The 22,824-nt window shown below is 37.0% G+C and overlaps 1 protein-coding gene across 3 annotated transcripts in view; it reads right to left on the bottom strand.

Annotated features, from left to right (window-relative positions):
- GRIA4 (glutamate ionotropic receptor AMPA type subunit 4) overlaps window positions 1-22,824 on the bottom strand; it is a gene marked incomplete at both ends in the record, with an annotated part of 220,791 nt that overhangs the window by 54,860 nt on the left and 143,107 nt on the right. For 2 of the 3 annotated variants that reach the window (XM_079546832.1, XM_079546831.1), the window contains 5 exons: window positions 8,354-8,464; window positions 13,007-13,111; window positions 14,424-14,591; window positions 16,411-16,569; window positions 18,549-18,602. In XM_079546832.1, the coding sequence (XP_079402958.1) occupies window positions 8,354-8,464; window positions 13,007-13,111; window positions 14,424-14,591; window positions 16,411-16,569; window positions 18,549-18,602 (597 nt within the window). Of the gene's footprint in view, window positions 1-6,998; window positions 7,032-8,353; window positions 8,465-13,006; window positions 13,112-14,423; window positions 14,592-16,410; window positions 16,570-18,548; window positions 18,603-22,824 lie in introns of those variants that run through there. The other variant, XM_079546833.1, reaches the window with a different exon arrangement.

Here is a 22,824-nt window from a genome sequence, read left to right as displayed (position 1 = left end):
CGATGGATGGTGTGTTTTAGCAGTGGGGACAGTGGATCACCTCTACTGGTGCAGACTTTTACAAGTGCAACATATAGGCTCTTACATAGCTAATGGTGGTGACTCTGTTGCAAAATAGTGTCTTGCAGCTGAGAATTTGTGCTATGTAATACTGATATTGTGCTTTTTGTATCTGTTGTAGTTTCCATGAAAATAAAGTGGAGGCGTTAATTTCAGCTCAACAAATCTATATCCTGTAACATAACTCCTTTGTACATAATTTCAGGTGCACAGCCTGAATTATTCACTTTCTTGGGGTTTAAAATGCACAGTTGCTCAGAGGCTATGCACATTCTGGTGAGAATATGGAAATATATTCCATAGGAAGCATATATCTTTGAATAAAGAGTGCATATTTTACATGGTCTTTTACTATGGACCTAAGTAATACTTATGAACAACCATAGTGTAAAGCTGACTGATATTAAAGATGCATGTCAAATTATCAAAATACAATTTTGGTTACTAAGTGCCATTGGAAACAAGTGAAAATTGTTTTGAAAAGTAGATCTTAACAGTCTTTGTAAATCATGCTACCACAGTAAAAGTGAACGTGTGACTGGGAAATTAAAATCATATTTTTTCTATCTGGCTCTGTGAGGATTTCAGACTTTAGCAATCATTATGTCAAACTATAGTTCCTGGTGGTATTTTAAATGACTTCACATAATCCATATTAATAGCCAGTTTCAGATAAAATATTGTCGCTAATGTCACCCTTTGTTTGAATTTACATCATAAAATACTTGCAACTCCAATTTTCTCTGAGGCTATAGCTGTGCTGGCTCTTGGCATGCATTTTAGACATTGACCTTGGTAGTCCTCTGCCCTAGTCACATCTTTCCTACATACCTAATTAGTGCACAAATAAAATTAAGGTAAATGGGTAGATTGAGAATTTGTTCTAGATGGTACTACATGAACATCAGTGTTAAGCAGCAGCAATTATGTGACCTATATTCAATGTTTAACAAAAAAGGATACGCGGCATTAAAGGAGCAATGAAGGATTACATACATCAATTCCAATTTTTTTAGTATGCCAGATAAATTTCTTCTTTCAGACACAAAAATGTAGCTCCTGTTAGCTGCATCTTAACCCACCCAAGAGAAGAACTTGATAGGCAAGTTTGAACAGTATGTTCAATTTACTATTACAGAATGAAAAGGCAGAAAACCTGAAAAAAGTTAGATTATATATGGGAGGCACTATTCCCTTTACTTATGTAAATTTAATCCCTGTGCTAATTGTGCTTATGACACACCTCAGTATAAGGATGGCAGAAGGGAGCTTTGTGTAAAGAGAATGGAGAAAGTTATGTAGTTCATTTACTTAATGTGACAAAAATATCCTAGATTAAATAAAACAGTTTGGGAATGGGGAAGCAGGAGGGGTTACTTAAACAAAGATGCAGGTTAGTAAGTACTGCGGGAATATTTCATTCTCAGATGTATCCCCAGAAATCTTCTCCTCCCATCCTCTCCTTGTGATATTCTCTACTACTGATGTGCTTTCATGGGCCACAATCCTTGAATGATAATTCAGTATTGGGGCCATTTATGCATTACCACCATTAATTCCAATATGAACCATATTGCATAAAAAACCGTTTGCAGTGGTCACATTCATATCCTACCTGGCTACCTGTCTCCTTGCCGTGTATAGACATAGGTAAAAGCCCAGAGAAATCTGAAGATGATAATAGCAGACTGCTGCACTTCTTGAGGATTTTGTTATGCGCACTGCATGACCAAGGACTGCTAAAACTGCAGCAATCCCCAAGCAAGCTGTTATCATCCTGGCATATGTGACGTGGACATTGAGAAGGCCACGGCATTAACTATACATTATAATCTCTGCAATGATGCAGTGCAGTGATTTTGGTAGTGCAGTGTTTGGATCTTCTACAAAAACCTGACGAATTTTAGCAGCAGCCTATCCTTCTTTGTATTCCATTCCCTGTCAAGTGAGCTTACTGTCAACCACCTGTTTTTCAGAGGGAGGGAGGGAGAAGAGCAGTGATAAGGGGTTCTGTCCTCAGTTTGTGGAATATCTTAATTTTGGGAAGTATTTCAGGCACATGAATCAAATGTTCCTCACTCATTTACAGTTTGTGTTCCCATTACAGGAAATGTCAAAACCTTTGTCTTTCTACACAGTTTTTTTTTCCATAGAAATGGTTAAAAATAATCAGAGGAAAAAAATAGCCTATCTCCTGACTTAGCAGTAGAACCATGTCCTGTCCAATATCTTGAATCTGTGGACTCTCCTTACAAACTTCAATTACATTTGCTCGCTGCACTTGAAAAGTCATTTTGTTTTTCAATTCCAGTATCAGTGTTTGCTAGCTTTTTCGATTCAGACATTCTTATAAATCCCAAATCAATGCCATATAATTAAAATCAAGAAAAAAAATATTCTGGAGAGAGATTTGAACCAGACTGGTGCAGAGGAGGCCAGCTTCTCCCAGAACCCTGACACTGAGCTTCTGCCTGTACATCATTGATAGGGCTGCTACAAAATAAAATAATTTCAATTGCCTCTGCATAGCAAAGCAACAGATGTTGATTCTTCCTGTTAATAGATACATAAATCTCAGCCCTCCTCTCTCCACGCTCTCTGAAGGATCACCAAGAGGGGGAGCAGTGAAATTCAGCACCACCCTCAGTAGGTGCAAGCAGTAATGACCCCATCCTGTGAAGGCACCTATGAGTGTGGACTCACTTGGCCTAAGTTCTGGCAGGGATTGCTTGGGTGACTTGAAGGATCCATTTTGGTTCATTTCCCTTCTGCTTCCCTTTCTACTCATTTTACTGATTTAGAGTAAGATACAGCAAAGAGCGTCATTTGTAATGTGAATCTATTATAGAGGGAGGTACTACTTGCTGTAGATACTTTAAAAGAAGTTCAGTGTAATCTTTCAGCACAAGGCAATACAATTAAAGTTAAGGAAACACATATTTCCTCTTGCTTACTGTGCTATCCTTTCCCTTTTACCTATTTTACAGAATAAATAATTTTATTTAATTTTTGTGTCTACATTATCTACCAATATGAAATGTGTTTTCAAGGTAGAATTTGATGGGGGAATGTGTACGGGACTGGATGCGGCTTACTGCTAAAAGACTGTTTGCAAGAAAATTCAGATAGCTGAACTAGTTTCAATTCTGGCCACATCAGATCTCAGGGCTAGAACTAATGAGGTGTGCAGATGCTACTGCAATAATATCAGGACACTGGAAGGCAAGTGTTACTGGTTTGCTAAGAAGCAACTGATACAGTTGAACTTGCAAGGCCATGCTGCAAAGGCAAAAAAGATCTGAATCAGTAGCATGCACTCAGCTATATGTTACATTCTACCTGTGACACTGAAAAAAAAAATTTGGTCTGTACTGACTACTACAATAGCATTTTCTAAACCAGTGGTAGTAGCAGTGTAACCATACTGCTCCAAATGTATAAGAGATGCAAGATATCTGAGTAGGGGAATTATCTTTTATTAGATCAACTGAAATATCTGAAGACTCTAGGAGGGGTTTTTACTGTTTCCAGTCTAATAAAAATATTATTTCTCCCTACCAGTTTTTTATTTACTGCATTTTTTGAAGAATAAACTCTTAACCTGCTGATGAAAAACAGAGATTTGACTTACTGCTGAGTGAGGCTCAATATCATGGTACTTGCAAGATTTCAGCAGTTTAATAATATTCTATTTTGTAGTAAATCAAGGAAAAGTCTGCATTGAAATGATCAATGACTAGCACAGGAACAGATATTTGAAATGGTGCAAGCTTTACTTATATAATTCACAATTTTATAACAATACTTAACATATGTAAATACAAGTTTATGTCTGCAACAATTACCTTTATAGATGAAAACAAATCATTTCACCACATTCCCATAAATTCATGTGTACAGTAAAATGCTCACAAGTGATGATTCATTCTATAATGGAAGCTGGAGAATGTAACTAGTCCAAATATTAAACAGATCTATATATGCCTTGCCTACTTAAGAAGTTAATTTCAAAATCTTTAAGCACTGTAAAAATAAACTGTAAAAGTGACAAATATTTGTGCAAGGAAATGTCTCATTTTTTAACAGGAGCAGCACACATCACACTTTATTCTGAAAAAAAATCCACCTTCTATAGTAGCCAATGTAATTTTTTTTTTTTTTGGAAGAGTACAGGATTCGGTTTGAAGTCTTTATTATTGTCATGCAACCAATATTATTTTTTTCTCCAGTCTACTAAAGAATTTAATTAATAAATATATTTTTATGAAAAAATATTTTTCTATTATGAGAAGATCAAAGAATTTTTGAGGTAAGACTCAGGCAAGTGTACATTAGTCAAAACAGAGGGTGATATTTTGTCACCTACTGGAAGTATCTGTCATCTTGGGTGCCCTATGGTAGCCTGCCTGCCCTCCATTTGTCATTCTGCAGGTCTGGGCAGCTAAGATATCCTCAGTGTTAGCTACCTACCTATGGATAATTGAAGCAATCTCTAAATCTTTGAGTACTTTCATGAAAACTTACACACTTGGTAAACAATTTATCCCATGTGTGAAACATCATACGGTAGCTAAGACATCCATACGGATTGGTCATATATGGCATAAGACTGGCAGGAAAGGTTCATCCTGCTGGTGTAATTACAGAAATGGGGGTAGGCAGAATATCCTAGAGCATCATAAATCTCACTGCATACTTCAAGCAGGCTACTGCCTCTATAAAGACATCTACATTTAGATGGCACAATCTTGAATGAGATTCTGCCCTTAAAGATTAGTCTGCCAATGCAAAGACTATCTTATTAAAATACTGAGCTGTAAGCCACAATGCAGACACAGCTCATTGCATGTCGAGCTTTGGTTCTACAGAATTTTTGTGATCTTTAGGTTTTGCAGTCTCATATTAGGTACAGCATTGTCTGTATCATGAAAGGGATTAGAGAATCTAGGGTACTCATCACAGCCTACTCCCATATATTCTAGTTCAGCATCTCAGAAAGTGATGAGGAGCTAGAAGAGGTTATTCAGGGAAGTTATAGATGCTCCATTTCTAGAGGTGCTCAAGCCAGGTTTGATGAAGCCCTGGGCAGTCTGATCTGATGGGTGACAGCCCTGCCCATGGCAAGGGGACTGGAACTGGGTGGCCTTGAAGGTTCCTTCCAATCCAAATCATGTTGTGATTCTGTGATCTCACCACCATATTTCTTATCTTGCTAGAACAGTGATGATTACTTTTCCTGGCTGAATAAACCACTATATTTGCCTTACTATTAGAGAAGGTTATGTGCAGTGTCTCTACTCCAGCCATGTAATGAGCCTACTGCACATCAATCTGGGGACTCTGGGGGGGCAGGGGTGGGGGTGGGGGGTCACACTTCTGCACAAAGGGAGAGCATCTGTTCATTCTGAGAGGGCCAGGCATGCAGGAGGATGTGAAGCATGTGAAGTGCATGACACATGGTTCTCCCAGGAACTATAAAATCCAGGGCCTATGTGGCAGCTGGTAGATTAATGTATGTCACTTCCCATGTTGCCTTCTCACTCTGGGATGCTCCCTCACCACTTGACTATTTGGTGATAGGCTGAGTGTCTACATGCTGCACCAAATCTGTACAAAAAAATTCTGCGTCTCTTACTACATTACAAATGAAGATAACATTTTACCAAGTAGAAAACCCTGTACTAGGTTCTTTGATTGCAGAGCAAATTCTTTATAATGCCATAGCCATACAGCCGTGTTACAGCGAAGTAAGCGTAGACACACAAAATATGAAGAAACAGAAGGCAAATCAACTTGTGCTATTTGGCTTCAGGCAAAAATTAAAGCAAGCCATGCTGAGAACTTGTAAACTTTTCTTACTCTCCCATGACACCTCTCTTTGAAGACCGAAAAGTCTACAGCACTGATTGCAGAAGTGTTTCACTTTCATGTTGGAAAATAGGCATGCAACCAAAACTGTATGCCATCTACAATGATTCAACCTCCCTTCAATGTGAAGTAGGCAATGAAGAGGTCAAAAAACTCATTGTCTTGCAAAGAGTTGCTCTAGTTAAATATATATATATTTTGTGTCTAGGTGTGCGATTATACTTCTGAATATTAAATTAATTACCTCAGTAAGTGAATATTAAGAATCATGGTTGTAATCTGCCTTCAGAATCATGTGATCAGCTCCCATTGGATCATCAATGGGAGTCATGCATGACTTTTATGGCAGAATTCACCATATATTCAAACCAAATTCTGATATATTTCTCTTGCACTGTGATTTCAGAACACTGAAAAGGGGCATTTTTGGTCAATAATTAGTTCTACTTTTAAATAATTGTATTTATCCCAAAATGACATGCTGCATAAACAGAGGGCATGCTTTGGAATATTAATTCAGTTTTTTGGTTTTGAAAATGATCCCACCAGTCCTTTCAATACAGGGACTGGAAAAGTTCTTTTGAAGATAACATTTATTATGCACATCAAAATGCTTCAATGCAAACAGGACAGGCAAGATAACACATTTTAAAAGCTTTCTTGTTTTCCTTTTTTTTTCTTTCTGGCAAACAGGAACCTTGTATATTACTTTTCATTATTATTTTTTACTCGCTTCTCCTAAGCTTGGAGCTATTTATGGAAAGTACAGTACTCATGTATGGTAGCTTCAGTCAAAGATATCAGGATTGGTATGAGAGGAAAATTTCGACTGAAAGCTTGTTATTCACATCATTCTCTTCTCAGCTTGGCAAAGTTGAAGGTTAACGTCATCTGTTCTAGACATTTCAGATTAGTCACAGAACTTTTCTTGGTGGTTCAGTGCCTGGTCATCCAGTCAGAGGAACAGTAATCCATATGGAAAAATTAGCTCAATGCTACTAGACTGGTGGTTAATACTTGAGCCTTAGTTAGGAATGTTCGCAGCATCTTGGGACTCTTTTCTTCCTTGATCAATTTCTTAAAATAGGATTCTTCATCAGAGGCTGAAAAGAGGAGGACTGTACTGAAGTCTTTTTTTTTTCCATCACCAAGTCTTTTTTAGGAAAAAGATACATATTATTTTAAATGTCCCATGCAAATTTAAAAAAAAAATTACACAATTTGGTTAGGATTTACACTCTGAATTCCTGCACAGTAGTTTGGTTGGTTTGCATCCTTGAATGATAATCTTCAACAGAAGATTTTTAAAAATAAACTTAACGTATAAATGCTGATACACACTGCTGGAAATGTAGTAACTAATAGAATTTTTGAATAAGAAAATATATTGATATTTTCCTTTGGGGTATTTTAAACTCTGCATTAAGTTAGAAAATCATTGCTTAACAAAACAGAGTATTCCTTTCCATTTGACACGTAGCCTATCCTAAAGGGTTAAAATATCTTGTCTAAATGAAACAGGTGAAAAGGGCAGTGAACTGAGATGCAAAATCTTAGATGTGGTCAGATAAAGGTCAGCCTTTGCCAGTTAGATTTTATAAACATCAGCTTAAAAGGGCATTTCTGACTTCTGAATCAAAATTGTTAAATGTTTTATTCAAAATACAGATTTAGAAGAAAAAAAATGGCTTCAAAAAACTACATTTTAAAAATGTAAATGAATGAAACAACTGCATTCTTCTTGGTCTGCAACCAGTCTTCAAAAACACTAATTACAAACCTAACACTGAAAAATCTCAAATTTATTTAGATTTTATTAAAATGGAAAATTGAATTGACACGATGAATAATTATATTTAAAAAAATGTTCAAGTGCATCTATAAATTCATATTTTCATTTACAATTGCAAGTAGATAAAACAGTTCTGATTGGCTGACTGAACCGCAGTGCTTAGAATTTTAGCTCCTACTAAAATTAACTTTGAAATTATAATGTGTCAACAAAAGGGACACTGACATTATAAACATCTGTGCAATTATGTCAGTTAGAGATTTTAGGTTTTTCTTTTCTTCCAGTTTCTTGTGAGTCAACATTTATCAATCAGAGATTGAAAGAATTCATGTATATTCTTGAGAATTCATTAAAATTGGAAAAGATTGCATACCGAAAGAAAATTACTTCAACTTATTTTTAAAAACCTGACATCAAGTGAATCATTATTTTAAATGCATATCAAAACACCTCTAAACAAACATAACAGTCAAGATTATTAAGATATATGGCTCTCACCCTCCCACTAACCCAGGAACTGGCAGACTGAATAACTCTATAACTAAAAAGGATATTGTGTCACATAGCAGTATGAGCATTAAAAAAAAGAAAAAAAAAAAGAAAAGATACTGATTAAAAAAAAAACCACCTTACCAAAATTGTAGTGACAACTACAGTTCTGTTCTCCATGGCTGCAGTGTCATTTCCAAGCGTAGGTTCATGCTGAATCAGAACTAATTTATCCATGTCATTCCAGTAACCAACCTGCAAAATAAAAGGTACACAGTTTACAGCAGGTAACTTTACACTTGGTGAAATTGCGAATACAGTTATTACATGAAAAACAGTGTGATCAAAAGACAATTTTGTTCCAAAGAAGTGCTGCCGTAGATGGGTGCACAGTAGTATCCACCCAGCATTTTCTCCATTGTGAGTCTTCCATGACCTCCAGTCCAGGACCTTAAAAAGCGTGTTCCATTGGCACTGACCTTTGGTACCTACATTACAAGTCCTGTTGTTAATTTTTTTTTTATACTCGGTGGAGAGATGAACACTATAAAGCAGCTCATGAATAATATGCCTCCCCTCTGGAAAATACTTAATAGAATGAAGAATTTCATACTTGTCTTTCCCTACTCACTCCAAAGCATGATAAGCATGACCATAGTCTGAAAGTCTCTCTGTTAAGTCTGCTGCTGAGGTGAAACAAATTAGTTCTAGGCTTCTGGCCACAGCCCTTCCCAGAGCAGCCTTAAGGTGAAATAACTGTCTTAGTTCACTGCTGGTGCTGAAATACTGAGGAGCCAGTTTTAAACCATCCATGGGAAAAAAAAAAAAAAAGAAAAAAAAAAAAAGAAAAAAAAGAAAAAGGAATGCCTGGAATCAGAAGCTTTCCCCTTACATACAGACACAGTTTTTGCAGTGCACGCCTCTGGCATTTAGTATAACCTGCAGAATCATAGAATCATAAAATCATAGAATCACAGAAACATAGAATCACAGAAACATAGAATCACAGAATGGCTGAATGAACTAATGAACTGGATTTAGCAACTGATTCTTTTTCCCAGGGAAGGTGCAGAAAGTAGCAGTGATCTTAAAGATTCCTTTCAAAGATGAGCAGTTCAAGCTGGCATAGGCCACTCGACTCGAGAAGTAGCTGGGAACTTGTCGGCAATGACTTCCTTCCTGCCTGCCTTTATTAATTGTGAGTTCATGAGAACAAGAGGTGAGAGAAAGGAACTCCTTGTCCATCTTACTGGAAGAGGAAGGGAAATTTTAGAGGAAAATGGGGTCTGGTTAGAGTTTCAGTGTAAGTGTATGTGCCAAAGAACAGTCTCTGCCTCAGATATAAGAATTCAGTGTGAAGCAAACTGGCTGGGCAATCAGATCAATTATGCAGCCAATATTATTTTTAACGTTTTTTCAGAACCCAGAATAAAACTCATCTTCACATAAGAGTCTATCCATGAAATGTGGTAATCATCTTGTTCAGAACAATGCAGTGATGCAGTAGATGACTCTAGAAGTGCAGGGGAGTTTTTCTGGTTCCTGAGTTCATGTGCATTACTGAATATTATGCCTTCTTAAACTTCTTATTATGTTTAATATTCCATTCAATTCATTTATTAAATTAATTTATTCAGAGGCAAGTCACCTTAGAAGTCCCTAAAGCTATATTCAGGCACACTCATCACAGCAGTGAATAGGCATTTGTGAGAATGACAAATATAAAAAGTAGCAGAGTATGGCTGATGAGTGAGTATGAGCCAATATTTTATTTTCAACTAGTGAAGCGAACAGGCACAAACTCTTCCAGGCACAACTTTTGTTACTTCTGGTTAACACATTCCTTTTCTCTTCACTATAACATACAAGCCTCGATTTATGTGTCTACAGCTTACAGAAGCTTCATTTTTGCTGATACAGTGGAGAGGCAGGTTGGTTTCCTAGTAGGATGCACCGCTAACAAATATTCTCTTTCATCTAGACAATCACAGATTCAAAGATAGAATTGATAACTGAAAATGTCAAGTTGCTGTCAAGAACTGGGACTGACTTGAGGCAGACTGCGTACACTGAAACCTGGCAGTTTGGTGAAGCTCGTTATAACAGTGAGTGATTGTTTTTTCATTGTGCAAGTGTTCACTGCTGGGAAGTTCAGAAGGAAGGTGGAAGGTAGAAAATGAATGATGCAGTGTGTTGTAAAAGTAAGTACCATAGCAAAAAGGAGGCAGAAATAAAGGAGCTTTTTGAGGAATGGCAGGTATTTTTAAAGGAATTTCATCCTGTGTGCAAAGGTGTTTCCTGGTGTGTACCTCAAACCTGCAGTAAATCAACTCTGGAACTGGATTACTAACAAATATATAAGATATATATGACAGATGTATGAGAATATAGGTTTGTAGTAACTCAGAGAGCACTAAAATACATTATGTTTACCTATAAAATCTGAAGTTCTCAGGGGAAAAACTCCTCAAAGGAAATGATTGAATTCAGCTATTATATAAGTAAATCCAATTCAATATGGACTTCCATTAGATTTTTTAGCAGTTTTGTCTACTTACAGAGAGGCTGAATTTATCACTCAGAAAGCAGTATTGCAAAAATATCTGCCTCAAAGTATATTTGTCAAAACTGTTTGGCTTTTGAAAGAACAGTGTCGTTTCTGAAGGCCTGTGCACCTTATGTCAACCACTGAGGTGTTTCTTCTGAAGTCCACAAGTCACTTAAGCAATAGATAACTCTAAATTTTTGATAATTTCTATTGTGGTTGACTAAGTTTGAATTCAGAATCCAAATCTTAGACATGTGTGAATATATATTATATATAGACTTTATATAGACTTTTATATAGACTATTATATATAGACTTTATATAGACTAGAATATATATTATATATAGACTTTGTTTATGTTTTGTTTACTTTTTTATCTTGACACTATTGTTTTGCAGACAAGAACCTTCTATAGAATGCTGCATAAATCAAAGCAGCAGGAGCATGGGTTATTGTCTCTCATTTGAGAAGCAAATCTGCTTCTCATTAGCTGTGCAGTTTTGTAATGCTCTCTTCACAACTTTAAAGCTGTAGACAGCAAAAATCACTCTTCTAAAGATTAGAGGCATGTGCTATTCTAACTGGAAAGACTAGTTCTGAAAAGATTGCTGGGTGATTCATTAATCATGTTATTTAGGATGTGAGAAGAAGACATTAAAGGTGAAGGCCTCTTAGTTCAATTAAGTACAGTCATTTCTCACATAATATATAGGATTTGTTAGATTGAATGGAGCACAGAATTGGTCCAATGATCACATATAAAATCCCGAACAATACATAAGAAATAAATTCTTGTGAGGAGCCAGACCTGTCAGAGCTGTTATAGCTGTTTATATTAAAGACAAGTAATGGTTCGAGAGTGGCATAGAGACAAAAGGAAAGCATGTCTGAAAAGATAAGAAAAGCACCTTGGGATGCTAGTGCAGCACAGACATAACTCCTTTTTTTGTTACCACCTTTCCCCTCAAATCATAGGCAAGAAGAGAGGATGGAGGACATCCCTGCAGTGGTGCAAGTCAATGGCACCATTCCCAAAATGGATGAGAAATGTTGAAACGAGAACAATATACCAATTGGGGCAATTAATTTTCCATTAAGCTAGCTCCCTAATGAGTTACCTAAGTTGTGACCTAACTAACTACACCTTTTCTACCTAAATTTCCCTCTGGTACCACTGGGTATTGGGGATGGAGAGATTGTACCTCACTCACCAATTGCCTTGGCATCCCAGCTACCTGTACATCCTCCCAGCTGTTGACAGCATGGATTGCAGCCAGGCAGCCAACAAGGTCAGACATTCTCTGGCAGAAGACACAGGGCTTCTCAAGAGAGAAGCAAGACAGATTCATTTTTCCCAGTGCATTTCTTAGCCATATGTCATACTTTCAAAAGTTAACTGCACTAATACACCCGATATGCAGGGACACACTTTGCTTTGGTCTACATCTCTATACTAGGATATACTGTCAGTAAGTGCATCCTAATGAGTAATTCTTTAACACTCTGCCTCCTCATCACTGCAACTTGTGATAAACAGTTCATCTGGGATACTATTTACCGAGCTTGTCATGTATGGACAGACAGTGGAGGACTATTTAATCTAATTCTGATTGCCTCAGTCCTATTCAAGAAGCCATGATTCTTCTTGTGATGTCCTAGCACACAAAACATGCCATGGTGCCTCCAAAGGAAATAAATCCATTGAGGTCTAGTCCATTTTCTGATCTTTATTTGTTTTATACTATACAAAATAGGAAGGGCTTATCTTTTCAGAATGACTGGGCTGAGTGATGGTCTATGTGCATTCTGACATAGCTGCTGGGACTTATACTATTAGCCTGCCTGACAGACTGACTGAGATTTCACATCTCTAAGATGCACACTTGTTTCTGTATTCCCTAATTTTTGCATGGAACAATAGTATCTAGTAGAAAATAGGCTTTCTGCTTACACCTGACATACTAGCCATGTATTTGATATATTATCCTTTTTAAATGACACAGAATCCAATTTATTTTAACTCTTTAGTCATCGTAAACTCATCCATCAAAGAATCACAGTCATAGATTCATAGAAACATAGAATCATAGAATGGTTTTGGTTGGAAGGGATCCCGAAGATCATCTAGTTCCAGTCCCCCTGCCATGGGCAGGGTTGCCAACTACTAGATCAAGCACTAGATCAGGTTACTCAAGGCTCCATCTCCCATTTACAAAGTATAAAGATAACAAATACTGTAAGCACATACCTTCCGAGGACCTGTGTTCTTCAGCTCAAAGACATCCATAGTGTAATTGACTCTGCGACCATAGTGGTCAAATTGAACATTTCCTGTCAATCCTTGTATTCGAACCTAAAAATGGAAGAAAAAGCATCATGAAGATCCAGATTTATGTTCTTTACTCCAAACGTCACAGAGTAGTGAAAAATATCTTTTTACCTCACACTCTGAAGGATTAAATGTATAAAATGAATATGTGTTGCTCTTTAAAGTAACCTTGCCAGCAACCTTGCCAGAAAGCAATTCACTATCACAGAGGATGAGTGAGATGCTCAAAGCCTGAAAGAAATGCTTTCAAGACCTCACAGCGAAGGACAGACATAAAGCCACAAGGCCGGCTGGGGCAGTTTTCCACCACCTGTCTCAGAGCAGAAACCAAAACATGTTTTGTTCTTATAGCTCAGAACTGCTTTACTGGAGAATACCCAGACTGTGGACCTCATTCCAAAGAAATCAGGTCCATATTGCTGCTGGCTCTAATTGCGTCAGGATCCAGCCATGCAAGCATTTTTGGCCAGACTCTGAGGCTCAAGCTGTCCAACCTAACACAGAAGCCTGATTTCATGTTTCTCACAATTATTACAGGTCTGTGCATCTATAGAGACTATGCAAAGCAGATAAAGTGCTTTATTTCTCCTCCTAACAGTCAGAATGTGGATTTAAACCACTTACTCTTTCCCTTTGACCATTTCTATCTGTGCTGATTTTTCTCCAGGACTGAAACAGAGGCTTCCAGGCACAGAGCTGCCAGCTCTGTCAGCAGTCACTTCTCAGCATCTTCTCCTGAACAGAGCCTGCTCATTTGCAATGATTTAAATTCAACTGCAACATTTTTATTTTTCTTACTGTCCCATCCAAAAGAAAGGCTAAATCATCTTGACAGAGATCTGGAACTTTCTAGGCATCCATATTCATCAGGAATTCAAAATCCTGACATCAGTGAACAATGGCTCTGGGTTATGTCTTTTCAAAGAAAATAAAAGAACACTACCTATGTGATTTCCCTGGAAGAAATCTGCATTTATTCAAGACGACAGAAGAATATTTGAAAGGCTATATTTGATAGAAAAATCTATTTCCCTAAATGACAGTATCTGCACAGCCAGGTTACATGCAAAGTGCAACAGATGAGCTCAGTATCTCAGTAACACAAGTCCCAACTATCTAGTAAGACTAGAACTACTAGAAGTTTTCTACAGTTGCAATTCCCTTCTGCATTAATTCCAAATTATAAACCAAAACATCAAAACAGCCCCGGCTGATTCCAACTGGCAACTGACAAATAAATTTCCTCTCTCCCTTGAATATAGTGTCTTCCAAAGAATGTAGTGTACAACTTGTAAGTAATACTCACAAAGATCACTAGAATAAAGTACACCCTTACCTGTTTCAATGTCCTCTCCATATCAATTCCTTGACCCCATGGGGCAGCAGGATTAGCAAGACAGTCACCAGCATTTCCTCTTCTTGAAATATCTATTTTCTGCCTTCTAAGATTGCGGAAAGTTTCAGCCATCACAAGCACTCCATCATATGTTAATGCAGATGTATACTAAATGGATGAACAAACACAATGCCTTAGTGTTGGTACACTTTGCAAAAATCAGCTGTCTCGCTTCTTTCTGGCTTGATGCATTACACAGCAGTTTCTACACTTTCATTAAGAAAAAATCTCCTCAGAATCAAAAGCAGTTTTGTCTAAGGGATGAATGCAGGATTGAGAAGAGTACATTCCACTAGTTACAGCTTTCAGACTATTTTTCATAAGGACAGAAAAACCTGCCTCTGAGGAATTATCAGAAGAAACAAATTGAAGATACTAATTTCTCAAACTTTTAAAATATTTGTCTTACCCTTTAGGGAATGGTTTCACACATCCACCCACCCATCCAACTTACTCAAACAGAAAAAAAGAATAAAATAAATAGTAACTGAAAAATGTAATAAGCAAGAATAAATGAGCCAAAATCTAAGTTGCTGGATTTGTTAAGAATGATCAAGAGTAAGTTCTTCCTATTGGAAAACCTCTGTAAGCCCTGTGAATAACACACAGTACTGAACATACTGAAGCACAAAGCTTGGCAGGTCATCAAAGGCAGTCTGTGTTTCTAGATTAACTATTATAACTATTCTAGATTGAGAACATGTTAAATTAAATGCGTAGAGTATGTCTTCAGCAGATTTTAGCTAGGAGCATATAAACATAGGGACATTTTTACACCTTGGTCCTCTGACGAATTTCCTGCATCAGGAGAAGTGGGTCATAATCCTAGGGCTGATATTGAAATTCCCTTTAGATGCCAAAATGTCAGTTATTGAAGGCTAATTTCCTTCCTGTCCTTTGTCTTGCATATTATAAGCCTGTTGGGACATGTTTAAGCTTAAAATCTTGAATTTTGGTTAACCATAGGTGAATTATGTGTGATACTGTTTAATCAGGTCGACTTCTTAGAAGGAGGTATCACAGTTCTATTCACTGAGAATGAGTCCTATGGGCTAAATAGTTCCACTCAACAGTACTGTGGATCTCTGCACTCCATAGACCACAGCATCCTTGTGTATTTTTTCCACTCTATGAAACAAACTTCTTGAATATTCACCAAATGATGTCGATATCCTTTGTATTACCCATCTTGATTCTTTTTATAGGCTTTGCCAACTCGTTGCTCTTCTAGCCACAGAATGGTTGATTGCATATCTTTGCACAGAAGAGCCACAATTGGGTCTGACATGTATTCATACATATATAAGTCAGAGCTGTTCTGCTGAATTCATATTTATAACTATGCTTTGACTTGCCTGACAAGGAAATTATAGGTGACAGAAATATTTTGTTATCCATCTGTGAAGGATTAGGATAGAGGAACACTGGGATGTAAATGCACTGTAAGATTGTGCCTGAAAATGATTATTACACCAAGTTTTGAGACAGAAATAATTCCAAAGGAAATTCCAGATGAAAATTTAAAGGTACTAAATTTATGACTGTGGTTATATCTCATATGCAGAAGAATTCAGCTGTCAGGAAAGCTCTGCGCTCTAAGTTAATCTAGATAATTAGATTAATTAATGTAAAATATGTTGAAATTAAGTTGTCAGTTCAGTGTTTGACCTTTAGTTCCTGTCAGTAAAGAGGTGATTTGCAGACTGACTGTCAAAAAACAGTAAAGTACATCAGTGAAATGTGTTGCAGTCTGTGTTGCTATCATACAATCACAAGGACAAGACACAATTAGTTCCCAGTAATAGTAGGATAAACTGCCTTAACTTCTGTCTAAATATTAAGATCTTTACTCATTTATTTATCAGTGTTAATCAGAAACTGGAACACCTGAGTGATATCTTTGATAGTGCTTCATATTCATCAATACCTTTGGTGGAGTCTCAGATCCTGGGTATTCTCTCTGGTCCAGCTTCTTCCAGCGCTGCATCAACTTCGTTACCATTGGGGTACTGAAATCTACTAGCTGAAATCCCGTCACGTTAGCTCCTCCATGCATAAACCTCTCCAGAGAAATATCTTTGAATCCCTAGAAAATCAATTTAAGATTTTGTTTGCCCATATACATCATTGTGAGTCCAATCTATTCTAAGTCAGTAAGGCAGCATAAAGAAGGGCAACAGCAGGTTTCCATTAGAAAGACTTAAGCTAAGACTTAAAACCAGAAAATAATATTGAACACTGAAAGTTCATAGTTTCCATTTGTGTTATAAACAAGGAAACAGAACCAGAAAACAAAATTCTCACATTATTGCTGGAGTGACCTCAACAGCTCAGTAACACATTGCTGGGAATGGCAGTCAGTTTAGTTTTAGAAGGAGTGCATTTGGAGAATCGTATGAAAAGTGCCTGCAGAATATTGAATCCTAGAATCAATTTCCACTGAAGTTGGTAGATTTTAATGTGTTCGTGCTTGGTCCATTACAACCCTGCTTCTTTTCATGTTTATAAAATGAAGAACTTTATTGTATAAATATATTTATTCCAGGATTCATTGCTTAGGTTGAAGTTATCTGAGTAACACAAGCTATGAAATAATACAATGGGCTTTAGAATGCAGAAACAGCACATGAGTGTCTCACCGTTAGTAAAACGAAAAAAGGAAAACAGTATCGGAATCAACCTTTTGTGAAATGTGGTGATAGTTCTCAGATCTAAATTTGTCTAAAATCTAAAGTGACTTCCAGCATGGAACAAAAAAAAATAAAGTAATGTACTTCCTGACTTACTGGTTTTAAGGCTCATTTGTCTCAAAGGCACACATGCAAATCTTTTAGTAAAATTTGCCTTTAGAGATGCAACTGAACTTCAAGAGACTGCATAATGCAAACTGCTAAAGTAAGAAGAAAATATTACTTTTTTTGCTGCTACATTTTATGGTATCTCAGGTTTTATTTATTTATTTATTTATTTATTACATTCTTCAATTTCTCTCATTGGCATTTTTCAGTAGAAAATGAAGTCTATTATCATATAACTTCAAGAAAGATTTCAGAAAAAATAATTGTGGGCCACTGACCCAATACTCCACATGAAAACAAAACAAAATAAACCCAGAGATTTACAGACAGAGATTTATTTCCTAAAGGAGACTAACATTGAATATGAGAAGCGACACATCAGGAAGTCATATTGCTCATGTTATTGAATAGCTGATAGATAGGAGCATGCATCCATGCTGAAGCTCTGAGTGTCTCCACTGTATATCCTACTGTTTACAGCAACCACTTTGTGTGGGAAAGGTTGCTTGGGGAATTCTAAATTTGGTATGATGAAAATCTAATTTGTAAGACCATAAGAGGATAGACTTCTCTCATTTCAAAAGCCTTAGGTATTAAAAATAATCTGAAGTGATCTTAAGGTACCAGTATACCAAAGCACAGTAACATATTTCATATCAGCTAAAATTCCTTGAGGGAGGAATAAAAAGAAAACAATTGGAAGAACACATTAGACTCTGCCCTACATTCACTGTGCTTGACCAGGAAGGTATTCAACTTGAAAAATGAGCCTATTTTAATAACAAAATATCATATTTGCTCTTAATTTGTCTTCTTCTAAACATTATTCGTGTTAAAGTGCTGTTTAGACTTAGAATGAAAATACTGAATTAGTGATTTGAAAGGGAGTAGCTGCTTTTCATGTTTACAAAATGAATTTTCCCCACACAGTGTAGGAAAGTTACTCCAATAATTGTTTCACTATTAATATTAAAAAGATGAGTGAACACTGATAGTGTAGTTCTGTAAAGGCATCTGATTCAGCTAGAGGAAACACATAGCAGTTCTTTACTACATTGATTTTGATTAGATTTAAGAAGATAACATTTTATCTTTCTTTCTTGTATAGATGGCAAAACAACAGAACCAAGTTCTTTTACACGCTCTAAAGAATGTATTATATGCAACCACATATTCGTGACAAAGGCAGATAAAGTTCTGAGTCTACAAAGCAAAACTGAGTGTTTCACTTACCAAGCAGAGGTATAATTCTAGAAAAGGATCTTACCAAGTTGGCAATAATGTAATGGTATCCTTTAACATGCTTTCCCACGCTCACAATCTGTAGGAGAGAAATAAGAAAGAAAAAGAAAAGAAAAGAAAAAAAAAAAACAAAAACCTGTCATACAGTGTTTTCATAGCCATATAAATTCTGCAGCATTTAACCTTAGCAATATAACATTGACAGCCTCACTCCAATAAAGTAGCTATAACTTTCCAGGTGTTTAATCATGGGAAAAAAAGTTAAAATTAAAGTGGGTAAAGTAATGAACTGGTAATCTGAGTGCCTTCCATATGATTTAAAGTGTTAGTGTAGTACACTATTTCATCAAGTACAGCAATTACCTGCAGGACACAAATTCAGAAGCAGGAGGTCACACATTAGCTAGAAAGCCTACCTCCTAATGTACTTTTTCATTTCAAATGAGTGCAGCATTTATGAATCAAACTGGGTTTTCACCTCTTGGGATCAAAGCTTTTTGCCCTTGAGGTGGTCAAGTACTCTGAGCATTATTCACTTCTCAGTAATAAACTGAAGATTCGAGAATGGGAATGAGCAAGGACAGAGCAAGAAGAGGCAGCCAGATTTGCTGCTGTGAAAGTCCCTTCTCTCCAGCTGTGAGGGGCTTCTGGTGATGCAGGAGGTGAGGGGCAACACAATGCTTGGTCCCAAGGGGAAGCCATGCACATTTAAGCCTATAGCCAGCATCTAACATCAAGTGACACAGAGGGGGAACACTCCTGATGTGCTATGGTCTTGATACAGCAAGCTCAACAACAGAGATTAGACAAAACCAATGTCAGCCCAAGCCTTGTACCAATATTAATGCCATTTCTATGACAGAATGCCTATTTAATGTCCTGAACACCAAAAATGAGGAGTGAAAGTCTTCTCAGTAGAAAATGGCGCTAATAGATTTGTTAGACTTTAGAAGTGTTTTTACTTAAATTTGTAGCGATACCCGTGGTACCATGCAACTTGTGTTTAATGCCAGCAAAGAGCCCTTTAACTCTTATTTTCGATTATATTCAGTGGTTTACCGTTCACTTTAAGAAAGTCTGTTTGTAGTCAAATATATCACAAAATCACAGAATTATAAAAGTTGGAAAAGACCTCTAAGATCAAATCCAACTGTCAGCGTATCACCACTGTGACCACTCACAGAATCATAAAATCATGCTTTTTTCTCCTCAAGCACTCATCCAACTATACATTTTTATCTTCCTTTCAAATGGATAAGTAAGATATAGGTAAATGTTTGCCATGTGCTGCAGATTGATAATACTTAATTTCATTATTTTAAAGTAATAAAGTGAATATGCAATTTGTTATCATTTATTAATATCAGTAATTAAATTTCTTTTTTTTTTTTTTCCCCACTGTAAATAATGAATTCACTTCCTTGCTAGTACAAGGAGAGACTTGAATGGTTTCAATGGAAATGTGATCTCCGACATCAGTAATACTTTTACATACATACTTCCTCCACAGTCTGTGGTAATGACAATATGCTTGCCTCCCTACTTGAGGGAAAATGATAGAGATTAAAGTACCACAATTTGAACATATACAGCATCACAGTTTCAGTGTAAGAGGATGTGATTTAAAATGAATGCAATGGGATAACCATGGGCCAGATCCTCAGCTTGGGAAATCACTGCAACTCCCTTTGAGCTCTTAGGACCTGATACAGCTTTGGCAGTTAGCATCCTTAGTGATTCGTTCCTTGGTGTGGTTTTGTAACACAAATTATGATAATCATTGAACATATTGTTTATATTAAGCATGCACAAGGTAAACATGCATCAATTGAGGTATATCATCTATATTTCTGTATTTTTTCACATAGTCAAAATGCAATGTAAATATTGCAAATGATTAAATGGATTTTCCTCTGTTCTTTCTCTTAGCAAATGCATGTAGAAATGACTGCAGAATTCCCATGTTTAATATTAAAAATACAGAATATTTATGAAAAAAGGAAAGATTTTTGTAAGCATATTCTCTCAAAGTTTGTTTCTGAAGGTATGTAATAAAGGTACACATCTACATATCTAGTTGTCCGTGCTTCCTTTAGTCAGTAGAAAGAACAGGCACTCAGAGGAAATGATTCCTCTTATTCTGAAGTACACGTCTAAAATTAATTAGACAGCTTGTGCCCTGAAAGTGCTTATTTTTCTCTGCTGACTACAAGAAGAGTTGATGATGATTAGACCTGATGTAGGCACCTACATTTTATATCCCTAGTGTTAAATGAGATGAATTTCACCCTAAAAATGTTGATCACACAGACAGAGAAAAGAAAAGATGCTATACGCTTGCATTTTCAACAAGATTAAACACAGTTCTGATTTTTATCACTCACGATTTAGGAAAAAAGTGCCTGTTTAGTGAAAATAGCTTCCACCTTTATCTCTTGAATTCTTAATGGTGCAGCTTTATGGGATAGAAGTCCTTGCTACCTGACGAGCCATCCCTCTTTATGTTGTACTTCTGCACTAAGATAAATTTCTAACAAGAAAAGGAACTTCTCAAAGAGCTCCACAGACTTAAACATTTTCCTTCTCTATCCTTTAAGTGATATCAGTGACTGGAGTCTTTAAAAGAGATGAGACTTTGACCATAGAAGCTATAGCCATGAATAACACAGTAAAGACATGAGTGCTAGTGAGTCAGGAAAGAGTATTTTTTTTCTTGTGGTAGAGCTGAGGAGTAAGGTTAAAAAAAAGAAACAGACATTTACTCCGAAAGAGAAAAAGAGGACTGAGATTTTGGTAAATGAGGTATCTTCCAGAAATCTTTTGCTATAGAAATTCTCTAAGTCTGGAGACACCTTAAAACACCACATGCCACCTTGTACATTCCCAAATTTGGCCAAAAGGCCAAGCTCAGTAACAATGCAGAGAAAGGACAGAGTTGTACTATCATCTCCATGACAGCAAGCAGCAAACTCCGTAAGATAGGGAGTACACAGCACAGGTGTTTGTGCTAGGGAGCTGGAATCCATTCCAAGCATGGTTCAGGGTTTTACTCTTGATTGTCACTAACTTGCTCCTTGGACACAACTCGCAATGGAAGCTAGTTCACATCTAAGGCATATCTTCTCATTTGGCATCACCCAGAAGAAATTGATGTATTCAGAGACCACAGGACACCCTTGATGTGAAACACAGCACAAATAAATGGCCACAATCAGGACATCCACTCCAAAAAGCACACTCCTGAAGCAAATTAAGATGCTGCATGTGCATGTGGGACAGGTGGCAGGCGCACTTATGGTGTGAGATTGGGCCCTGGGAGCCATCTTCATTTCAAAATGGAGGCCCTGAAGAGAGGCTGAGGTGTCACGGCCCCATGTGGTGGCCCTGCTAGGGAGCAGCCCTGATGCAGCCCGCACCCAGCCCAGCACAGAGCCTGGGAGAGCCTGGGAGAGTCAAAGTATTAACTACTACTCACACTATTAGTGAATATTTTGTTTTAGTAAATGTAGCAACAGAGAATCAAACAAAATGAAATACTAAGGACATCAACTATCAGTGCCTTATAAGAAGCTAACACGATATTTTTTTTCAAAGATCATTTTGTATGTCCGTCTTTAAGTCCACAAAAAGATGAACTTAGAAAAAATATAAAACACTATTATGCTCTATTGAAAATCACTCACATTATTAAATGCATTTGTGTGTAAGAACAGTGTATTGTGAGAACTTTTTCTTGTTGATCTAGCATGCCTTATCATGGAATCACAGAATCATCATGGAATGACTTGGGTTGGAAGGGACCTCAAGGATCATCCAGCTTCAATCTCCCTGTTGCAGGCAGGGCCACCAACCTCCACATTTAATACTGGACCAGGCTGCCCAGGGCCCCATCCAACCTGGCCTTGAACACCTGCAGGGATAGGCATCCACAACCTCTCTGGGCAGCCTGTTCCAGCACCTCACCACTCTTATAGCAAAGAACTTACCCCTGACATCCAAACTAAATCTTCCTTCCTTCAACTTAAAACCATTTCCCCTTGTCCTGCTGTTATTATTCTTATCTTATTCTGATGTCAGTAATGTCAAGTGATAATTACAGTAGTCAGAATAATACTGTTGACTTTGAAGTGTGGTAAAAGCAGAGCCAGGGAGATCTGAATGAAACTTATGCTTTATACACAACTTGGAACCTTTTGACTTTACCAAGCAACACTATTCATTATATTTAGCTGAACAATAGTCTGGTTTAGGAAATGGGAACTATTCCATTATCAAAAAGAAGAGGAGGTCTAAGTGTCTGC

This window comes from Tetrao urogallus (genome assembly GCF_951394365.1).
Source record: "Tetrao urogallus genome assembly, chromosome: 1".
Lineage (NCBI taxonomy): Eukaryota > Metazoa > Chordata > Aves > Galliformes > Phasianidae > Tetrao > Tetrao urogallus.
This window is presented reverse-complemented; position numbering and strand designations above follow the sequence as displayed.